A 21,874-nucleotide genomic window follows, 5' to 3' on the forward strand; every position below is an offset into this window, starting at 1 on the left:
GATACTGTAGTACAGCCTGCTCTTATTGGAATCTTTGTTGAAAAAAGCGTTTTTGATCATTATTTGACAAAATATTAACGAAAGGGGGACACCTAGTATTGACCGAGGGGTACAAACCATGCTCTCCACAGGGAGGCAATTTGCTCGAGTCCAGCACTGAGCAAACATCATAAGAAAGAGAAATCCCTGGGATAAGGTCACCAGGGCACTTGGCTTGCTCTTTTTGATGCCTCCACAATAGGTAAAATTAGTTGTGAGGAATCTAGTACAATATAGGTAGGCAGTTGTAAGGGAAGTAGTACAAAAGATTGAGGTAGTTGAATGGGAGAGATTACAATAAATAGGTCCCATTGTGGGAAAGGAGCATACGATGATGGTTCTTGTGGAGATTTATGACAAAGGATGAAAGCAAGGATAAGGATGTGTCCCATGGAGGTTGTATTATTAATACCTGCATCAAGATACTCTATTCACTCACAATGCTCTCACACTGGGCACAAAACCATCTGGAACAAATGGCGACTCTTTTGATTAAGCTGACATTTAATTGTTATGTTGTATGGGTGATCATGCTGTGAATGAAACAGTTCTCTGAGCATCTCTTGGGTATTTGTTCAAGTCCCATGGACCTGTGCTGATCAGGAAATATTGACATCAAATTAATAATTAACTTACAGATAAACTGACAGTAAGACACTGCTCAAAAGAAGTTTGAAAACACCCTATTGTTTCATATTACTATAGCTAATCTGTCAAGTCATGACAAGTTGATTAATATGTCATGACATGACGGATTAGTCATGTGAAAGAGAGGTGTTCTTGAACTTCTTTTGAGTAGTATATAAAACCTCATGTTCTTCACGCAGTCTCTAGGGCACTGATTCACAAGTGATTTCTAGATCACTCATATGTCCTATCACGCACGCATTGTTTGGTTATGAATATATTCAGCGACACCAAGAAAATGGGCATGCATAAAAACAAAAAACCATTACCATAATCATATTACTCATTCATAACTACTTTTCTACATGATACTTAATAATATCATGTATAAACAGTCAAGAATAGATTTCTCCTTATTGGGGCGATGGGGTAGCCTAGTGGTTAAAGCGTGGTTCATCATACCTTAAGAATGGGTTTGATTCCCAATAAAGGGTGTCCAAGCCATGATATAGTTTGTATAAAGAATTGGCTGTGCAGAGTTGCGTCCCTTGGGCATGCCTGTTTCGCTCCGATTATGTTTCTAGGTTTGTTAGCACCATACACGTTCTCAATGGTTTCACCACGGACTTGTATCCGTGGTTTTACCAAATTGGTAAATGTCTAAGACCTGCATCACTTTGGGCTTTCCTCCCACATTAAGCTGACACGCCGTAATATAACTGTTAACAGCCGCGTTTAACCCAACTCACTCACTCCCTCCCTTGAATATAGCTTGAAGCAGCTTAAAACCAAACTCACTCAGTCACTCCAGCATTCTGCTTGACACAAAGGGGAGTATGGGTGGTCCAGTCGTCTATAATCGCAATTCACTGTACAGAGTTGCGTCCCTTGAGCATGCCAGGAACCTATGATCGTAGGTTTGAATCCCAGTTTGCCCCACTTATATTTCTAGGTTTGTCAGCACCAACCAACCTGAAAAACGTCTTAACACCTACATTTCATCTGGCTTTCTTCACTCATAAAGCTGACAGGCCATGAATAACTACAATACTGTCCAAAGTGGCATTAAACCAAACTCACTCATGCACTCACTCACTCACTCACTCACTCACTCACTCACTCACTCACTCACTGGGGGCACGGGTGGCCCAGTCGTCGAAGGCGCTGCGATTCGCTGTGCAGAGTTGCATCCCTTGGGCACGCCAGAAACCTATGATTGTGGGTTCAAACCAGGTTCGCCCCGATTATGTTTTTAGGTTTGTCAGCACCATACCCGTGCTCGTGGGTTTCACCGAAGTGGTAAACGTCTGAGACCTGCATCACTTCGGGCTTTCCTCCCACATTAAGCTGACACGCCGTGATATAACTTGAATAATGTTAAAAGCGGCATTAACCCAACTCACTCACTCACTCACTCCAGCCTTCTGCTTGACACAGTGAAGTATACATTTAGTAGCACGAAACATCTTGCTATTTCATCATGGTGGAACATTTGCGTACAACCAACAGGTGCTTTTTTTCTGTCGGACACTGAAATCCAATAGGTTGGTAACAATATTATTCAAATCTAATTACCTATCCAGTGATTATAGATTCATTTTTTCCCATATTTGTTCTGTAGCCATATATGTAATCAGGGCCCCAGGATCCAGTTCGGTGTTGTGATAAGACTTTCGTGGGACAGGGTCAATCTTGGAATGTTTTCCTTGACAATATTTTCGTTCCTGTATCAGTTTATGTAAGAAAGACCTGTTTGTTCAGTGAGACAGCTTGATAAGGCAAATGTTGGAATGTTTGCACAAGGAGAAACAACGTACAAAGTGGCCTATATATTCCTTGTTGTTAGGTAAGTGGTACGTGGATTTTTGTTTAAGTTCTTGATTAGAAATTATTCTGACTATAAAGAAAGTGTGTGGTTCTGTCTGCTGACATGCTTGTTTGATGCTGAAAAGATGAGCTGACCACCCATGATTTTGTCTCCTGGTTAAATAAAGTGTCAAATTTATTTTGTCATACTTTATCTTTGACATGACAGGCATATGTCAGTACGGCCTGTTGGGTGATGGTTGGATCACTTGCTCGTTGTACTGAAGACGAGGATTGATTCCCAACATGGGTACAATATGGGAAGCCCATTCTTGGTGTTCCGGGATATTGCTTAAAGATGCATATAGCTATATTCACTCACTCACTCACTCACTCACTCACTCACTCACTCACTCACAAGACCCGTGAAGATCCGGGGTAGAATAGGTCTTCAGCAACCCATGCTCGCCGTAAAAGGCGACTATGCTTGTCGTAAAAGGCGACTATGCTTGTCATAAAAGGCGACTAACGGGATGGGATGGTCAGGCTCGCTGACTTGGTTGATGCATGTCATCACTCACTCATTGTTTTGTAAGGCATACTGAATTTGTTGATCTCAATTGTGTGGATCATTGCTCATGATGTCAATCACTGGATTGTCTGGTCCAGTCTTGATTTTTTACGATCATATAGCTGAAATATTGCTCCGTGCAGCGTTAAACAACAAAACAAAGAGTATAGACTTGCTGTATTTGATATATATTTGTATCAGGGTCTGTAAGACAGACTACAGTAGGCTCAGCTGTTGATGATTTGAGCAGAAGGGTGGCTCAGTGGTGAAAGTGTAAGTTGATGCCTGGTTCAGTTCCCATGGTTACAGTGTGCAAAACCCAGCCCATTTCTGGTGTCCCACACAGTGATATGGCAGGAATATAGCTCCGCTAATGTATTCACTATAATATAAACTGTAGGCCCACATGTAACACCTGATTTAGTCCCACACTATGACTGTGGAATATATGTATTTTACTAAACCAAAACCAATCTAGATAATGAAAAAGCAAATCTAGCCAGCTCTATTGTTCCACATCAGCATCAGGAACTCTTTTGTTAGAGAACAGAAATGATTTGTATGGTAAAAGATTCCATGGACTATAGGTCAGTCTATACTGCAGTCTGCTTGCTTTGCTTGCTGTGGTGGTCCCTCATGTCAGCCGACTGACCCTGCCCTTGTCACTATCTCCAAACTCAGTGGGATGCTGGCTCCCTGAAACAAGAAGCAAGTTTTTTTTATCTTATTAGCTGAAGAGTTCTGCCTTGTATGCTCCTTCATGGATTGTAATACAATGCTTGCTTTGATTCCGAAGTGGGATTTTTTATACCTCTTGGGCTGGGAGCAAATGCACTCGTTTGACATAATTCTTCTTTGCATGATTGTTAATGTGGAAGAAAAGAAAATAAGTTTGCAATTGCAAACATTTATATTGAGGCCAGACCAATTATTTTCTGGTATTATTATGGGCTACCTTATATTCCAACCCTCCAAAATATCTTGGGTTTGATTATAAAAAAATTGAGTTAATAAAAAAAATAATTTATAGAAATGTTTGTTTCAAGAGGTTCTTTGACAATAAATCAACCTTGACAACAAAATTATTTTTTTATTTAAAAAAAAATATATATATCTACAAAATGAAAATAAAATCCAAATGGAGCCCAGAACAATGCTTAATTTCAGGCTATGGCCAAGGTAGTCTAGACTTGAGGTGGATTAATTTCTTAATTTATTTTCTAATAAACCATTGAGAAACAGCCACCAAATTTCTTTTGGGTTGATCTTGATAGAACAACCAACAAGCTCTGCGCCTAGCCAGACATGCTTCTTTTTATCTGCAATAACCTGTTGGTCTAATGTAAAACAAACACACTGATCCCTTCCAGACACTTGAATGTTACTTCAGTCGAACCCAATCTGACTGTGGGAGGCTCTGTGATTAGGAGGCCTAGCCCCTGTATGGCAGTGTTTAGTACAGAAGTCCTCAGTGGTCACTGCACTGAGGGGGACCGCACACTCTGCAAGGGAGGGACCCTCTATTTGTCAAAACACTCCTCGCTGAGCTTTGCAAATTTCATAAACCTCCGTCTTACATTTTTCAATCTTCCCAATCTAAACAAACTTTTTTTTAGGGTTTTAATGGGGAAAAACTGTCATCATTTATAAGTCACATTCCAGCAACGCCCTGCGGTCAAGTTTCTCTGTCAAATGGCTGTTGGTTGCAAGTCCCTGTTTGCACAGGATTAGGATTGTGTGTTTAAGAATTATGTAAACTTGGAAAATCTGGGGTTAATGTTCCTCTCTGATACTTCGAGAGCCAACACTGTAACTATTCAGCGCTTGAATCGGAATTATACTTACAAAATATATTCCCTGTAGACATTCCTACATGTTATTTACATACAGGGGGCCAGTTGTCTTGGGGGTCCTAATTCACTTTGCAGAGTTGTGTCCCTTAGGCGTGCCAGGTTCCAATGATTGAATCTCTAATTTGTCCTGATCATCCTTGGATTGTCAGCATCAGACCCATGCTAGTCAAGTGGTAACTGTAGAAGACCTGCATTACACTGTTTTACAGTGACAGTTGGTGATGTTTGAGCGAGGCATGTATGTCGATGAATAATTCCAGTGTAAGTCGACTTATGAGGTGATTACATAGGAAACAGAGGGGCACAATGATGTCTTCATGTTGTTAAGATTGTGTGAACACCTTAATACTCTGTGGGCTGTGTCTTGGTTCATATTGTGGGTTGTTCTCAAGGGATCAGTGTTGTTGGACTTCTTTTTTACCTGTTCAACACCTGATGAGTGTGGGAAGCCCTGTGGTTAAAGTGTCCACTGTTACAACGAGGACACAGGGCGGTCGGGTAGCCAAGTGGTTAAAGCGTTTGCTCGTCACGCCGAAGACCCGGGTTCCATTCCTGACATGGGTACAATGTGTGAAGCCCATTTCTGTTGTCCCCCGCCGTTATATTGCTGGAATATTGCTAAACGCGGAGTAAAACCATACTCACTCACTCACTACAACAAAGACACAGGTTTCATTTTTGTTATGAATACAATGTGGGAAGCCAACTCTTGATATTCCATTCATCCTGCAAATTTGCAAATGTACTAATATCTCATCAATTAATTTCCTTTCACCTTGATATTGCTGGAATAGTGGTAAATGTGTCATAAAACCTCACTCACTCACTCTCTCACTCACTCACTCACTCACTCACTCACTCATTCACTCACTCACTCACTCACTCACTCACTCACTCACTCACTCACTCACTCACTCACTCACTCACTCACTTCGTGCACAGGTGCCCCAGTGGTCTAAGACGCTACAAATCACTGTGCCAAAATCAATCCCTTGGGCAGGCCAGAAACCTATGGTCGTAGGTTTGAATCCCAGTTCACCCCAATTGTTTCTAGGTTTGCCTGCACAAATGTTGATTTCCCCAAAATGGTGAATATCTGAGACCTTCAACACTTCAGAAATACCGCTCACATTAAGCTGACATGCCATGATATAACTGAAATATTGTTCAAAGCTGCATTAAACCCAACTCACTCACTCACTCACTCACTCACTCACTCACTCACTCACTCATTTTCTTACTCATTAATACCTGACTCATTTAGTTGCTGCAAGCTTCAACCCACAACGCACCAAATGATGACATTTTAATGTACAGTTAGCCAGAGATGAGGTTCTGTAATCTCTCAGCCTTCTTTATTAAGATACCGAATGTAGGTTAAGTGGGACACTTTTAATGTTTTGAAATAACTTTCAGTACAGATAAGCAGGAACAGATAAACATATAGGATGTGACTGGCAGTTGGTTGGTAAACCAGGAAGACGTAATACTATGTGGGTGACAACTTGTTTTATTATTTTCGAAATAAGTTCCAGGGACACTTTACCACATGGAAAAATAAGTTGTATTCCAATAAAAGTATAAGCAATAAATTCTAATTGGAGGTTTAAAAGTAAGTAGAAATATTTTCTTTCGATGTTTCTTTAAATTATTTTGTGGTATTGACTTTTATCAGAATAGCCACAATATCAGGTATATATATGCCATCTTAAATGTCATCATCAGAATTCTTTCGTGTTTTGTTGTATGATAGTGATTTTAGAACTAGATATTATCCTAGTCTGTCTCTCTGACCCTGGGGAATAAATTAAGAAATTAATCCAACTCAGTCTAGAATGATTTGGCAAGTTACGTTATTGTTCTGGGATCCATTTGAATTTTATTTTATATCTTGTAGGTATATATTTTTATATAAGATAATTTTATTTCTGGGACTAAATATTAGTCTTATATTCTCAATATGACACAATACAACACTTGTTGAACTGTCGGATGACAAGACAGACCCAGTTTCAAAGTATGCCTCCATAGGTAAAGGGAAGTAACTCTGATGACTTGTGGCCCCATCTTTCTGCTATTTCTAATGAAGGGAACTGAAAAGTGTTCAAAAGCATTTTCACACAATTCATTCAATATTTGCTGAACCAAATTATATTTACTGAAGTTAGTGTTTAATTCCCCATCTTCATTCATTCTGTCAACTGTGCCTGTGGTATTTCATTGACCAGTGGTCAGATGTGTATGCACACAGACAACCCTGTTGTTTACACTTGGGGTGGAGGTTCCCCGTTTGTCAGTCACAGCGTCCATCATGTCTATAACTTGTTACAAGTGCTAGTGTTCATACCTAATTGATTTATGTCTTCGTAATGGGCGAAGTACATGTATTTTCTCCTTTAAAAATTAGCTAGACCAACAACCGGCAGAATGAATGCACTCAAGCGATTGACAGGGAGTACACAGTTGTTAATTGTGGCAAGGTCGACATTGAATTCAAATAAATATTTGAACTGTCAAAGTAGTAGTTCTGTTTTTCCAGTATATAACCAGTTGTCAGGACAACCCTATCTGTCTCTGTTTTCCTGGTATATGGCTAGTTGTCAGGAACACTCTATCAACCCTCTTGTCAGAGATGTCACACTTGGTTGTTGTAGTGATGTTTGACCAGTAACACAATATACCGTATTCGACGTAATAAGCGCCCACGGCGGTATTTGCTATTATATTGGCTAGTGAACAATCCCAATTAGCACCCCTTCCGATTGATCAATGTTCACAAGACTTATTTATTCGCGTACAATACGCACTCGTGTTTTGTATGCACCCTTAATTATGGGCAATTAAATTCTAGAAAAATATATCTGTCGTACATAAACATTTCAGGCTGTCAGCATAAACCCCGAAATTTATCTTTCAACTCTGTTTTTTTCACCAAAATATTATTCTAATAAGAGCCCCCAGCATCAAATATCAAGGACAGTGCCCTTATTAATTTCTAACGTGGCTTACTACACCAGTAATGAATAATGAATGATATGATGAAAATAAACTTATGCAGAATTATAGGTTTAATGTCATTTCTTTATGTTGATGTGAAGAATACAAACTAATGATTTTGTTTGTTGTTGAATGACGCTCAGCTAAATTCCAGTTATGTGACAGGGATCTGTAAATAATTCAGTCTGGACCAGATAATCAAGGGATTGATATTATGAGCATCAATCCACGCAATTGGAATATGACGCATATGACAGGGATTTGTTAATAATTCAGTCTGGACCAGATAATCCAGTGATTGGTATTATTAGCATCAATCCACGCAATCGCAATACTACACATTCAATCAACCAAACCACCAATTTTGACCACCTGATCCTCACCTCTGACGACAAGCTTAGGGTGCTAGGGATCCCCACAAGATTAAAATTTGTTGTTCAAAGTTATAAACCAATTAAAAACATAAATTTGTTTCTTATGCCTGCCTGACGACCAGGATGCCATGTCATACACTCATGCCTTGACAAACCACCATGTGTTAGCTTAGTCATTAATATTTACCATACATGGCCAGAGAAAAGCCCAATTTTAAGGACCAGAAAAAAGATTTTCGGTTATAGAAAATGTGCTACATGTACTAGAATCACTGATTTCACACAGGCTGTGATTAAATTGGTGTTTGGTGTAAAATGTAAACATTACATTCCTTCAGTAAGTGTTCTTGAGAAATCCGTCTATATATCAGTTGTCCATCATGAGATATTCAACTAGGAAGGAAAAATGTCCGGTTAGAGATACCATCCTCATGTGGCCAGCAGTTATGTCAGGTTTATTTATGCAAGACAATACTCCATTGTCGACATATTGCTTAATCATTTGAGTGTAACTTATATCAGCAGAGGAATTTTAATTGTGTTAGCGAAACAGTTCATTCCAGCCATTAGGCTAAAGGAAGTCGACAGAGCTGGAGTTACACCTTGTCTGGGGTATGTGATGTAGTGAGAAGGTAGGCAGTATGTATGTGTCAAAATATATCGACATTCTGTATCAAAATATGTCTACATTGTACATGTACCCTATTAGGATATCAATCTATAATTATGTCTTCATTGTACATGTATAGTGGGTGTGATTCAGGGTAGAATAGGTCTTCAGCAACCCATCCTTGTCGTAAAAGGCGACTATGCTTGATGTAAGAGGCGACTAACAGGATTGAGTGGTCAGGCTCGCTGACTTGGTATGTCATCATATCCCAATAGTGTGGATCAGTGCTCATGATGTCAATCCCTTGATTGTCTCGTCCAGACCTCGATTATTTACAGACCGCCGTCACAAAGGTGGAATATTGCTGAGTGCAGAGTTAAACAACAAAGTACATGAACATTTTGATATGAAATATAATTCACAGCTGTAAGATATACCTGTTCATCACAGATGTGTGTGTGTGTGTGTGTGTGTGTGTGTGTGTGTGTGTGTGTGTGTGTGTGTGTGTGTGTGTGTGTGTGTGTGTGTGTGTGTGTGTGTGTGTTGAAAATCACAAGTGTGAAACCAGTTGAGTAAATTATACAGCTCATCTTTGGACTTTTGTATTTTATCTCTCTCTCTCTCTCTCTCTCTATCTCTCTCTCTCTCTTTCTCTCTCTCTCTCTCTCTCCTATATATATATATATATATATATATATATATATATATATATATATATATATATATATGTAGTCATCTTTGTATTTAGAATTCAAATATCTATAAATTTAGAAATAATTAAAGAATTGTCTAACATTGAAAAAATCTGCAGAAATGAGATCATAATAAAACACAAGATGGTTTCTAAATCAATCTAAGACGGTAATTTATGGGATAATTTTGAAAGATAATTATGATGGAGTACATGCTACGAGGAGGTTAATTACATTGTCTAGTCTATTGGAAGAATATTCACCTCAAACCCTCAGGATATTTTGTTTTAAACAATATATATTTTCACTGGGTACAGTGAAAGGGGATTGATAAACAGGCAGAGCCTATATAAATATCTCTTCCCATCAAAGTAGGAACAAGCAACAGTCGTATGTATTTAATACAGTTGTATAAATTTCATATTGTGTCACATGAGGTACATCAAAGGTATACAGTTGTTGGTGAGATATGAGAGTGCATGTTTACAAATCTTTTCCTCATAGGAAAGAAATGATGTTTGTATCAACGATATTAAGAAGTACTTCTTTGTCTAGGTTGACATTGCAAAACAGGATGGTTTGAATGTCATATCCATTAACATAATAATAGCTTTCAGATCTAATCTCAGTGTAATTTGGACAAGTAAATAGGTAGTGTAAAGCACTTTCACTGTAAAAACCACATGAATAGTTTTTTCTGTCATCAATGTTACTCAGATATATGCGGATGTATTGATGAACATCTTAGAATCATGAGACCAAATTTATATATATGTATTGATATATAGAGATATTTATTGATATATACAGATATATACAGATATATATTGATGAACGTCTTGGATTCATGAGACCAAATTTATAGATATGTATTGATATATAGAGATATATATTGATGAACGTCTTAGAATAGACTAACATATAGTCTCTGAAATGAACATATCATACAGAAAAAAACAGTTGTTCAGTTATCTTAATAAAAATCTAATAAAAGGGAGCCCAGTGATTCTCTTCATTTTCAGATACTGCAGTAATCTAGACTTGCCAAACATTATAGACTTGCATGGGCTGTAGTTGATATAAATGTATCAGGGTCTATAAGACAGACTAGTCTTAGAATTGTAAGCCAAAGTATTGAGACATTGCTGCACAAATGCATTCTTAAACATTTCATTTATTCTGAAGTTGTGTCTTTTCGAAGAAATACTGCCTGATGTGTCAAGCCTTGTGTAGAATTTGACAGTTGACATAATCAGTAGGATAGAGCTACTCATTAATAATTTGTCCTGCAACTCTGTGTTTTATGCCAGGTCTGGAGAACACAGCATCATTTTGCTGCTCCATCGTCCTTGTTATTTCCGTGGTGATATTTCACACTGACACATTAAAAATACCACCCACATTTTCTTACAACATTACATGTTGAGCAATTTCTGGATCTTGAGTACTTCAAAGCAGTGTTTAGTTTTCTCATGGTAATTAGATTTGATGGAGAACCTATGCTGAGGGATGGCCTCGGTTGGGAGGGTAACGGCACCTCAGCAGCTAGGCTTTGCCCTGTCATCAGGCTATCAACCTTGCTGTCCTGGCCAGCCTCTAGATCTGTGAATTGGTCTTGCATCTGGAGTGTTGCCTTCGTTCTTTGTAGGCGACATCTTCACTGTTGTTCATGGATGCAGGAAGGGTCAGGGTGACATCAGGTAGGGGTAGACATAGTTTGGAAGAATTGCTGGATGTAGTTGGCATTTGTACAGTGTGTTGTGTATCTTGGTGAAAAGTGTGTACACGTGACCTTTTAGATGCTTCAAATATGCAGCCTCTTCATTGTGGAATGATCTACCACTAAAAGAATCCCCAAACTTACCATCCTTTAAGAGACAGTTAAAAACATTCCTATTAAGACAGGCTTTAACCTAAACTGTTTCTTGGCTCTGACTCTTCCAACAAGCATGCAGAGCTTACTTTACCGTGTGAATGTTGGCGCTATATGAGTGTGTATGTTATAATTATTATTTCCTATTACAGTCATTATTCCCCTACTTAATAAGTTGTTTATCAATATGTATAGTGTCAAGTCAGATTTCAAGAGAAAAAACTTACTTTTGATATTGTCTGAAAATCAATGTACTGTTTCTCTTGCTATTTTGGACTTTCTTAACCAGTCTGATGACACTCTGACTAAAAGGCGACTAATGGGATCGGGTGGTCAGGCTCGCTGACTTGGTTGATGCATGTCATCGATCCCAATTGCGTGGATCGATGTTCATGATGTAAATCACTGGATTGTCTGGTCCAGACTCAATTATTTACAGACCGCTGGAATATTGCTGAGTGCGGCGTAAATCAACAAACCAAACCAAACCTTTCCCTGCTGTCTCAGACATTGCTGTTAAGCTCGATCACTACATGGTTCTGCCTGTAGTTGTTTCCATGGCTCTTTCCAACTCTCTACCCATCGCAAACAAACCTGTCACCATTTTCAGTTGAGTGTTTGTTATGATAGGGACAATGTTGCTATGTATTGTTCTCTGTGATAGCTCGGACAGACAGGGTCTGTGCTGCTGCCCCCAGCTGTAATAACACATTACATACAGGGGGGTCGCGGGTGACCTACCGCCATTGTGCACCCCTAGTACCCGCTTCAGCGAGTTCAGGGGCTGCCTCCTTTAAATCCCTACCTCAATAGCATCTCCAAACCAAACCAGGGTTAAGTAAGATTACGGTTTAACCCTTTCACTGGGTGGATTATCTGCACCTAGTTTAATTGCATACTTAAGAGACAGATTGACAGCTGCTTGGCCTTTTCAAAAGTATTTTCATCTCTAAGATGTGTCACAAGTTAGTTTTGTGTTTCACTTTGTTCTATCAGTCAGAAACATTAGACTTATGGGACAGCCAAGGGGTTATTGGAAATCTTATCAATTAATTCTGACAGATTCAACGAGGCACTTCATTGATTAGTTTCTCAAATTAGCGTTAGGATAATTCATAAGTGTTCATGTCATGCTGAAATGTCAGGCAATAATTGTAGATTGATCTCAAACATCTGTGGATAACATCTTGAGATAAGTTAATAATTGTCTTTTGCAATGTATCTGAGAAGAGCAACCTTTGGAACATGACACAATATTGTGCCTCCAAAGTTAACTTTGGAATACAGACTTCTTACACAAAATTAAACCAGGAGTACAGCTGGCTTAGCTGTCTGAGAAGCCGCAGTTTGCTGCGCAGAGTTGCGTCCCTTAGGCAGGCAAGAAACCTATGATCATGGGTTTGAATCCTGGTTCACCTCGATTATGTGTCTAGGTTTGTCAGCACCATTCCTGTGCTTGTGGGTTTCACCAAAGTGATAAATGTCAGAGATATGCATCTCTTCGGGCTTTCCTCCCACATTAAGCTGACATGCCATGATATAACTGGAATACTGTGAAAAGTGGCTTTAAACCAAACTCACTCACTCACTATAATATAAAACACAAATCATGATAAAATGCTGACAGTAAAACCATAGGGAAAATATCAGAATTATGAACTTCATCAAACTGTGTATTGAAACATTTCTACACTACAACTTTATTAATTTAATTTTAAACATTTACCTAATTTTCAAATTAAAAAATTATTCATCACAGCAATATTTAAGACGAGTTATACAATTTATCCCTGATTTCGAAGACTCCTTCAACCATATACTTTCACTGGATTTGGATAGAGTCTGATGCTAACCCTTCTGCAGCCTTCACTATTGATATATCCATTAGAATTTCTGTCCAAGATGCAGACAGCCTAACACCCTTAAAGGGTTAATTATATAAGAGTGCATCCATGGACATTATAATCAATTGGGGTGTTTGTTAAATCAGGAAACGAAATCTTCAATTATGTTGAAGTCGGTTCTTATTTCATTGACATTTTCCATTGTCAGTCTTCAAATACACACATATATATATATCTATATATATATATATGCACAATGTCGATCAATAATTTACCCTCAAGACAGTATTTCGTCTCAATGTCCCAAAGTCACAATCACTCATTTGAAGCAGTCAGTCGAAAAATTAATATCACATTCCTACCGGAACATCTTCATCAGATTTAAAGTTGTCAGTATTATCGATCAACTTGACCCTCTGACGCCCCCAATAAAAACACAAACCCGGTCGATACATTTGTCTGTACGATATTGTATCTCATCACCTGTGTCAGCCACAATAGGGTTAACCTGTTTGCTCTATTGATCTGACGAGCAGGAAAAACGGAGACAATCGTTAAAAGACGTCCTTCCTTTGTATCCGTCACACCTCTATTACCACAGGACTCCCAGCTGGCCAGCGGCTGGTTTTTAGCTAAGGTTAAAAGTCGTCTAGTTTGGGCCTTAAATAGTGCTTACTGAAGTGTGAAGTTGGCTGGCTGAGGTAGTCTTGTCCAACCACTGCAGAATTAGGTCAGGTAGTCCTTGTCAACACTCCGACATGGGGACAGAGGTAGGACTTTTTTACTTGCAAAATGGACGACTTTGACACCAAATTAACCTGTAAAGTTTGTTAGAGAGGCAGAATGTGTAACTTAGTCACAACATGCACCAGAGGACCTTGAAGTTATCGATTTGAAATTCTTGTCAACTCTTGTCGCCAAGTTGTATAGGTCGCCTGAATCGCTTTATTGTGAATGAAAAATTCAGTGGGTGTGCACTTCATTCACTTGGTTGAGGGAGTGCTCTATTTATGACCAAGTGTGCAGGTTTGTAGTGATATAGTAGCTACGTCTCAGCAGTTCAGTCACTTGCCACCATGCCTGCTAGACATTTAGTACCGCTAAAACTACGAATGGCAGGTAAGACTGTTATCATATTTAAGCTCGGATTGATTTCATGTAGTTTTGTTTGATAATGTGTCAAACAATTTAAATATGAATTCTTTGCTCATGAATAGGAATTGCTACATGTCTGTTTGTGCAGTTCCAAACTTTTTAGTCATTATGGGTGGTGATAATTAATTTAGTAGTGTAATTTGGCTGGGTGTTAGGGTATCAGTTTTCAGTCAGACAGATCAGTAAATAGTATTTTTCAAATGCCTTGAGACAGGTGTGCCATGTTTGATGTAGCTGGGGTCAAGGTGACCTGTAGCCAGCTGATAGTCAAGGCAATATGTCATAGTAATGTTAGATTTGTAACTCTTATCGTGTTGACTTGGTTCCGTCTTTCATGCAGGGATAATACAATTTTCAAAATGTTCCAACTGGAGAAGATGCTGAGGTATATTTTTGTCTATTTTTTCACCTATTTGTCTTTGGTTTTGTGTCGTTGGGACGTTTGTTTGTGCTTCGGTGACACGGTTATCTTTCATTGATTAAAGAAAGGTATGACAAGTATTAAGGTATGAACACATTCAACGTTCACTCGAACTATTTTCTAGGGAAAATACATGGATGTTGTGGAGCCCTTCCAATGTAATAGTTAACATTTCAGCATGTCTTTTAAAAAGAAAACTTACAAACCAGCCTATCAACTGAAAATATAGACAGGAATTCTCTCACTTTTCCAACAGAACAGAAAATTCTTTGACCCTTTCTGTCCGTTTGCGCTATCAAGGAAGCTATGTGAGTGATGTTGGGATCACACCTGTAAATTTCACAACATCAAAGAACTTCATGTACAGGTGGGTAGCCCAGGTGAGATGAGAGATACCTGGCGTACCTGTTCAGGCAAAATTCGTCAATGCCACAGGTGACCCACCCTGTCCAAACTCTGTTTGTGGGCCTCTAGTGCTGGATTGATAGGGAAGATCTGAAAGGTGTCTTGCTTGGTAAACTTTTATTACTGTTTTATTTCCTGAGATAGGTTTGTGAGGTATGAGTTTCAGTGTAGTTGCGATTGTGATTTTGATCGGGATTTTGATTGTTCAGGATTTGCTACAACTGGTTGTGAAGAAGGTAAGTGATAAAGATACAAAATGGAAACAAACTTGTGAACATCTTGAAAAGTCTAGGCAATGGTATGGAGTTTCCAGACAATGTCATACAGTTAACTTTTACTAAAATTGCACTTTACTTTCAACTACCTTCTTGTAAATAAACATTAGTCCTTTCATTGATAATGAAATGGCATGTTTTAGAAAATGAAATGCAAAGCCTTTTACAAACAATTTTAAAGAATTAATCGTATAGTTCTCTTATTTTTATGTTGAAAATCAATCTGTGACATAATATGATGTGATGTCAGACTATTGACAGATTAACTGTAGTCATTTGAAAAAACAAACAGGTTTTCTCTAACTTCTTTTGAGTGGTATATAATTACTTACGTAGTTCTCATGACGAGGTTGTCTTGATATATGACATGATGAAGTGGTCCAGAATGATGACTAGCTGCAGGATAACCCGTGAAGATCCGGGGTAGAATAGGTCTTCAGCAACCCATTCTTGTCGTTAGACGTGACTATATTTGTCGTAAGAGGCGACTTACGGATCGCGTGGTCAGGCTCGCTGACTTGGTTTGAGGCATGTCATTGTATCCCAATTGCATGGATCGATGATCATGATGTCAATCACTGGATTGTCTGGTCCAGACTCAATTATTTACAAACCGCCGTCATATAGCTGGAATATTGGTGAATACAGCTTCAAACAACAAACAAACAAACAATGTTATCACAGGCAATGCTAAACATCACCTGGATATTTATTGCCAAGAATTATAATGCCCTATACATCAGTTTTAATTGTTGTGTTATTTTTGTGAGACATTAATCCACATATGGAAACCACACAGGTGATGTTGGCAATCCATCTACCTGGCAGGAAACACTGGATGACTTGTCTGAAATGAATGTAGACGTAATTAGACGGACAGAATAATTTGTTGTTTAGGTTGTTCTTGTCATCGGGCCATGTTAGTTATATTCGATGACATGCATCAACCATGTCAGCGAGCCTGACCACCCGATCCTGTTAGTCGCCTCTTACGACAAGCGCAGTCGCCTTTTACGGCAAGCATGGGTTGCTGAAGACCTATCCTACCCCGGATCTTCACGGGTCTCATCAAGCCATGATGGAGATGGGGTGGTACGGTGTTGACAGAGCTAACATAAGTGACGGAACTTCAGGATGGTTTAGTTTGTTGTATGACGTTGCTCTCGGTGATATTCAATGATCCAGTTATTTGACGGCAGACTGTATATAATCGAGTCTGGATCCGAAAAGCCAGTGATTGATATTATGAGCAGCTATCCATTCAGGGTAAGATGACTCACAGCCAACCAAGTCAGCCAATGTATTTAGCCGCTTAGGTGAGGTGCAACCCCCCTATCTCCAGGCATCCGGTTAGCATCCATTTTAAGAACTCTGTGTCCACAGCTGGTGCATTAAACTTCACTGGCTTTTTCATATAGAATGCATGACCATGCATGTTCATAAGCTCAGAGCTAATTCTTTCTACCATGAATAGGACGCCTCCATCGTCTAGTGGTAGAGCATCTGCCCAGAGAGCAGAAGGTCTGGGCTGTGTCATACCAAAGACGTTAAAAGATGGTGCTTATTGTTGCCCTGCCTGGTGCTCAGGCTGGTTGGCTCGGAGTCAGTATACTGTGTCTGAGTGGGGTATCCATTTTCAACTGCAGCATGGTATCTCAGTGGGCTAGCACTATAAAATCGGCATTAGTGCACGTTGCTTTTTAAGTGAAATAATTTTGTACTTGACATTAGAACCCATTTCTACCATGAAAATGAAGAGACCGGCAGGAATGGGTACATTGTTATAGGATCTCATTAGTTATTTTATAGTGTGTAATGTGTATAGTCTATCTTAAATTTTGTCTGTGTCTATGGCAATGTGGAATAATAATTTAAAGCATTAGAAGTGTTAACTGACAGAAGAGATGTTTTCTCCGAGGTGACCTCCCTTGGTACATGTGTAGGTCTCCGTGAATAGTCCTAGCTTAATCCCTTCCAATCCCTGAAAGGTGTCCTGTGTCACAATATGTCCTCTTATATTAACGCTATAGCTTAAGCTGCCTGTAACCTCCCAGTGTGGTAGCACGCGTCCTGTGTACAGCGCACAGGTCACAATGGAGGAGAACTTAAGCAGTCTCAGTCATGGAGAGTAACTGGATGGTTGACCATGTTTGGCAGCTTGCCTCCTGAATGTTCTGGAGCACACAGGGAACATGTTACATGTGATGTCTCCTAAGGCAAGAGTTTGTTCCAAACATTCCTTTGTTCACCCTGCAGTGAATGGGTACCCGGTAGGAAGAGATGATAATGTGACTGTTAAACCTAGTGCCTTATACGACAGCCTGTGTCTGTATACTCCCCAGGGGGATGATAATGAAATCTGAACGCACACTGATCCAGAGATGGAAGTAATTATGTAGTCCCGTGAGCATTCACTTGTGGGGTATAAGTAGAAGGTGCTGCAGAATGTGTAGGAGAAGAGTTAAGGATGCTTCGATGGCCACAATGGCATCTCAGTATGGAAAGTTGTCACCTGGCTGACCTTGTCCTGATGACCTTGTGTTTCAGGGCGATGGGGTAGCCTTGTTCAGGTGTCACCCAGCACATCAAAGGTCCAGGTTTGATTCCCCACATGGGTACAATGTGTGAAGCCCCTTTCTGGTGTTACCTGCCTGGATATTGCGGAACTATTGCTAAGAGGGGCATAAGACCATACTCACTCACTCATGATGTCGATATTAGCATTATGTACTTTATATATATTAGCTGTAAACCCAATCAAGTACACCCACTGTTTGAGAGGGACAGCTAGGTGCGGGCCATTCCTAAACACATCAAACTCATATGATTTAATGTTCGCAGAATCAATATTTTCCATTATGACCATAGAAGTGGCATTTCTTTCGAGAAATATCAGCACTTGAAGATGAAAGGTTTTGGTGGAAATTTCAAACACTCTTCAATAAAAGTTTCAAATTCCGAGACTTGCCGGGGAGTTTTAGACTTTATCAACCAGTGTTGATATACATGATGCCAAAAGACTCAAGGGAAAGATTCTATTTATCATCCAAAATCATTCTTATAACTTTTCAGTGTGTTGACAGTATTAACTAGTGTCTTGTGTGTAAAACACATCACAAAGATCTGAAAATAGACTTTCACAAGTCTCTAAGGCAATAATTATTAGTTTAAATCATAAGTTCTAGATTATGTAAATAATAAGAACAAGTTGTCCTTGTAAGAGAATGTTTGTCAACACATCTAGACTTGCTTATTAGGAGGATAGATTTACTACACATCCATGGACTTTCCTTTCAGTACAGCCTTGGAGCAAGGCTAATCAGCAGCACTGTTCTGCTATTTCATTGCAGCAATACCTGATATCGCTTAATCTCACCAAAGCGATATCTCCTCTGGAAGCAGATTTTGATGATAAATTAGAACTCATCTCAATGCATATCAAACAATAGAATACAAATTGTCATAGCTTGTAGGTCGGTGTCATTGTTCACATCAATAGCTCATTACGAGATTATACACTGGATGAAGTCATGCGAAAATAGTTTAATGTCTCTTAAAATGTTTGCCACAAATTAGTAAGAAGACCATGAAAACATCTGCATGATCACTTGAAATTTATCGTCCTTTTCTATGAGACGTTTGAGATTGGAAAAAAGAACTTAAATTGTCTTTGAAGTTTTGTTTGATGTGCCACACTGTTTGAGCTTAAAGAGATCATACAGTTCTAAAATACAGAAATGTACAGGAATTAAATGGCAGTATGTTTAAGACTTTAAATTGGGCATAATGTTTTTGTTAAATTTCCACATGAGGATGTTCCCTGTAGTGTGCTCGGCACAGTTAAACGGCGTATCCACCAGCTGCCTGGAGGAAATGTGTGGAGAGTTTATAACTTGCGGATTCTTTAAGTAGGCATTCTTGCGTATCATTATATTGTCTGTGAGAAAGAAGGCCCATGCGATACATTAATATTTTACAAGAAACTTGTTTCAGAAAAAATCTGAACAAATTATTTATTCCTCTTCTAGGTGCATTTATGTGGTAGTCTAAGCTGAAAGGATTCTGATGGAACAAAATATTTGACAGATTAAAGATCTTGCATTGATGTTTTGTTGTGGTTATTTTTACCTTACAGAGAAAAGGTTTAAAAATAATGATTATTTTTTATAAAATTGTAGTGTTTGATTTATTTGAATTTAATTATGTTATGCCTCGTCAGTCCATCTTTCACAAATATTTTTATCGTGTTACACATGATATGTCATATTCATTTCCCAAGCTTTTTGTTGTTTGGCTTCGTTTCAGGTGAGCCATCTGAAGCTGAATTAGATTTTCAGTTTTCCAGTACAAATTACAGGACACTCTATTTCCAGCAGCCATCTTGGGTGATAAGCCACTAAAAAGGACCACCCAAATCTTTCATATTAATAGTTCATCTGTTATGCCATGACAGATTCACTGTAGTAATTTGAAAGAATCAGGTTGTCCTTTACATTTTGTAAGTAGTATAACATCCAAGATAATATTAGTGTTGTTTGCAGGAGTGGTCAGACATTTGTACTTTATTGATGTTGTCGTTTAACTTTTTACTTTTTACTTTTCAGACATTGGTACTTTATTTATGTCATTTTACTTTTTACTTTTTACATTTTACATTACATACATCAGTTGTCAGACAGGATTATGGTTCCCCTAATATTCCCCTAACTCTGTGTTAATGTGTCAATTGTGTTGTTTCAGATCTGGATGCCATCAATACGATGAAGATGGAGCTTCACGGGGTGGAAGTGTGCCCGGCCTGTCGACTGCCGTTTGACACGGGCAAGAAGCGTAAACTGATCGATGCGTGTGGTCATGAGCGCTGCTACACCTGCATGTTCAACAGCGAAACCTGCCCCATCTGTGCTGCCAATGGAAGTGAGTACCGTACGATGTAGTCAATACTTGTTTTCCATGCAACAGGGGACACAGGTGGCCTCGTCTTCTAAGGCACCACGGGGCGGTCGGGTAGCCTAGTGGTTAAAGCGTTGGCTCGTCACGCCGAAGACCCGGTTTGATTCCCGACATAGGTACAATGTGTGAAGTTAATTTCTGGTGTCCCGTGCCGTGATATTGCTTGAATATTGCTAAAAGCAGCGTAAAACCAAACTCACTCACTCTAAGGCACCACAATTCGTTTTGTAATCTCAGTTGCATCCCTTAGGTCAGTTACCACTGGTTAAGGGTTTGAATCCCAGGTTTCACTGATTATGTTTCTCGGTTTGTCAGCACCATACCTGTTATTCATCCTCTGTATCTCCAGCGCTCACATTTCTGTAGACCTACACTAACCCCTGGATCTGTTCCAGTGGTTCTCGCAATCGCAAATTACCCGCCCTTAGACACAACCATGTTCCCCATTTTACCTCACCTCCCCTACAATGTGAGCCTTTGGATTTCGCAAGTCATCGTATCCTGGCTACAGTGCTGCTCATGCTATCAACCACTGGTTTGTGAACTAGATCGTATACAGGCAGCATGCTGGGGCTGGAATATTGCTGACTGGCATAAAACAACATTCACTCATTCCTTTGTGTTTTCGTTGTGAATAAATGGAATAATGGAATAACTTCGTGTATTTCAATGACTACCTCTGTAAGTGAATAGGGGCGGTCGGGTAGCCTAGTGGTTAAAGCGTTCGCTCATCACGCCGAAGACCCGGGTCGATTCCCGACATGGGTACAATGTGTGAAGCCCATTTCTGGTGTCCCCCGCCGTGATATTGCTGGAATATTGTTAAAAGCGGCGTAAAACAATACTCACTCACTCACTGTAAGTGAATAACCTAAGTTTCTTATCCAATAAAAACAAGAAGGAGAAGACTCCCGGGCTCTTTATGTCTTCTTGTAGATTCAAAGCAGAAAATAAATGCAGGAAAAATGTGATAACAAAAACTAGAATAACCAATCTGAAAGCCATGTAGATACGCTGTGGGTGGCCTGATCTCCATGACAATGGGCTGTTGTACTGAGAACTAGAAACTGCTTGTGTGAGAGATGTCTCTCATTTTCTCAGGGCTTAAGAATTATCCCTTAATTTAACCCCTGGCAAACCTGGACAAAAACTGCAGAATTCTAAATTTGCAACTTGATGTAACAAGGTGATTTGCTTATTGGAAGATAAGTGGAAGTACCAGTAGCTTGGGGCTATTTCAACTGTGTCACAAAATATAAACCTGGATTCAGGCTTCTTCATATAATTTAAAACAAATTTGTCAGATATATTTCTTCATTTGAGCTGTCACTTTTGCTATTGTATTGATTGTGTTTCTCAGGACATTGAACTTTAGAGTG

The 21,874-nt window shown here is 39.2% G+C and overlaps 1 protein-coding gene across 10 annotated transcripts in view; it reads left to right on the plus strand.

Moving 5' to 3' along the window:
* The window catches only part of LOC124135912 (protein TANC2-like), a 366,285-nt gene that overhangs the window by 252,049 nt on the left and 92,362 nt on the right, over nt 1–21,874 (plus strand). For 7 of the 10 annotated variants that reach the window (XM_048381828.1, XM_048381827.1, XM_046501588.2 and 4 more), the window contains one exon: nt 20,283–20,459. In XM_048381828.1, coding sequence (XP_048237785.1) covers nt 20,283–20,459 — 177 coding nt within the window. Of the gene's footprint in view, nt 1–8,855; nt 8,900–13,918; nt 14,057–14,277; nt 14,406–20,282; nt 20,460–21,874 lie in introns of those variants that run through there. The other 3 variants (XM_048381831.1, XM_048381830.1, XM_048381829.1) reach the window with 3 other exon arrangements.

This window comes from Haliotis rufescens, unplaced genomic scaffold (assembly GCF_023055435.1).
Source record: "Haliotis rufescens isolate VD_foot unplaced genomic scaffold, xgHalRufe1.0.p SCAF_4, whole genome shotgun sequence".
Classification (NCBI taxonomy): Eukaryota; Metazoa; Mollusca; class Gastropoda; order Lepetellida; family Haliotidae; genus Haliotis; species Haliotis rufescens.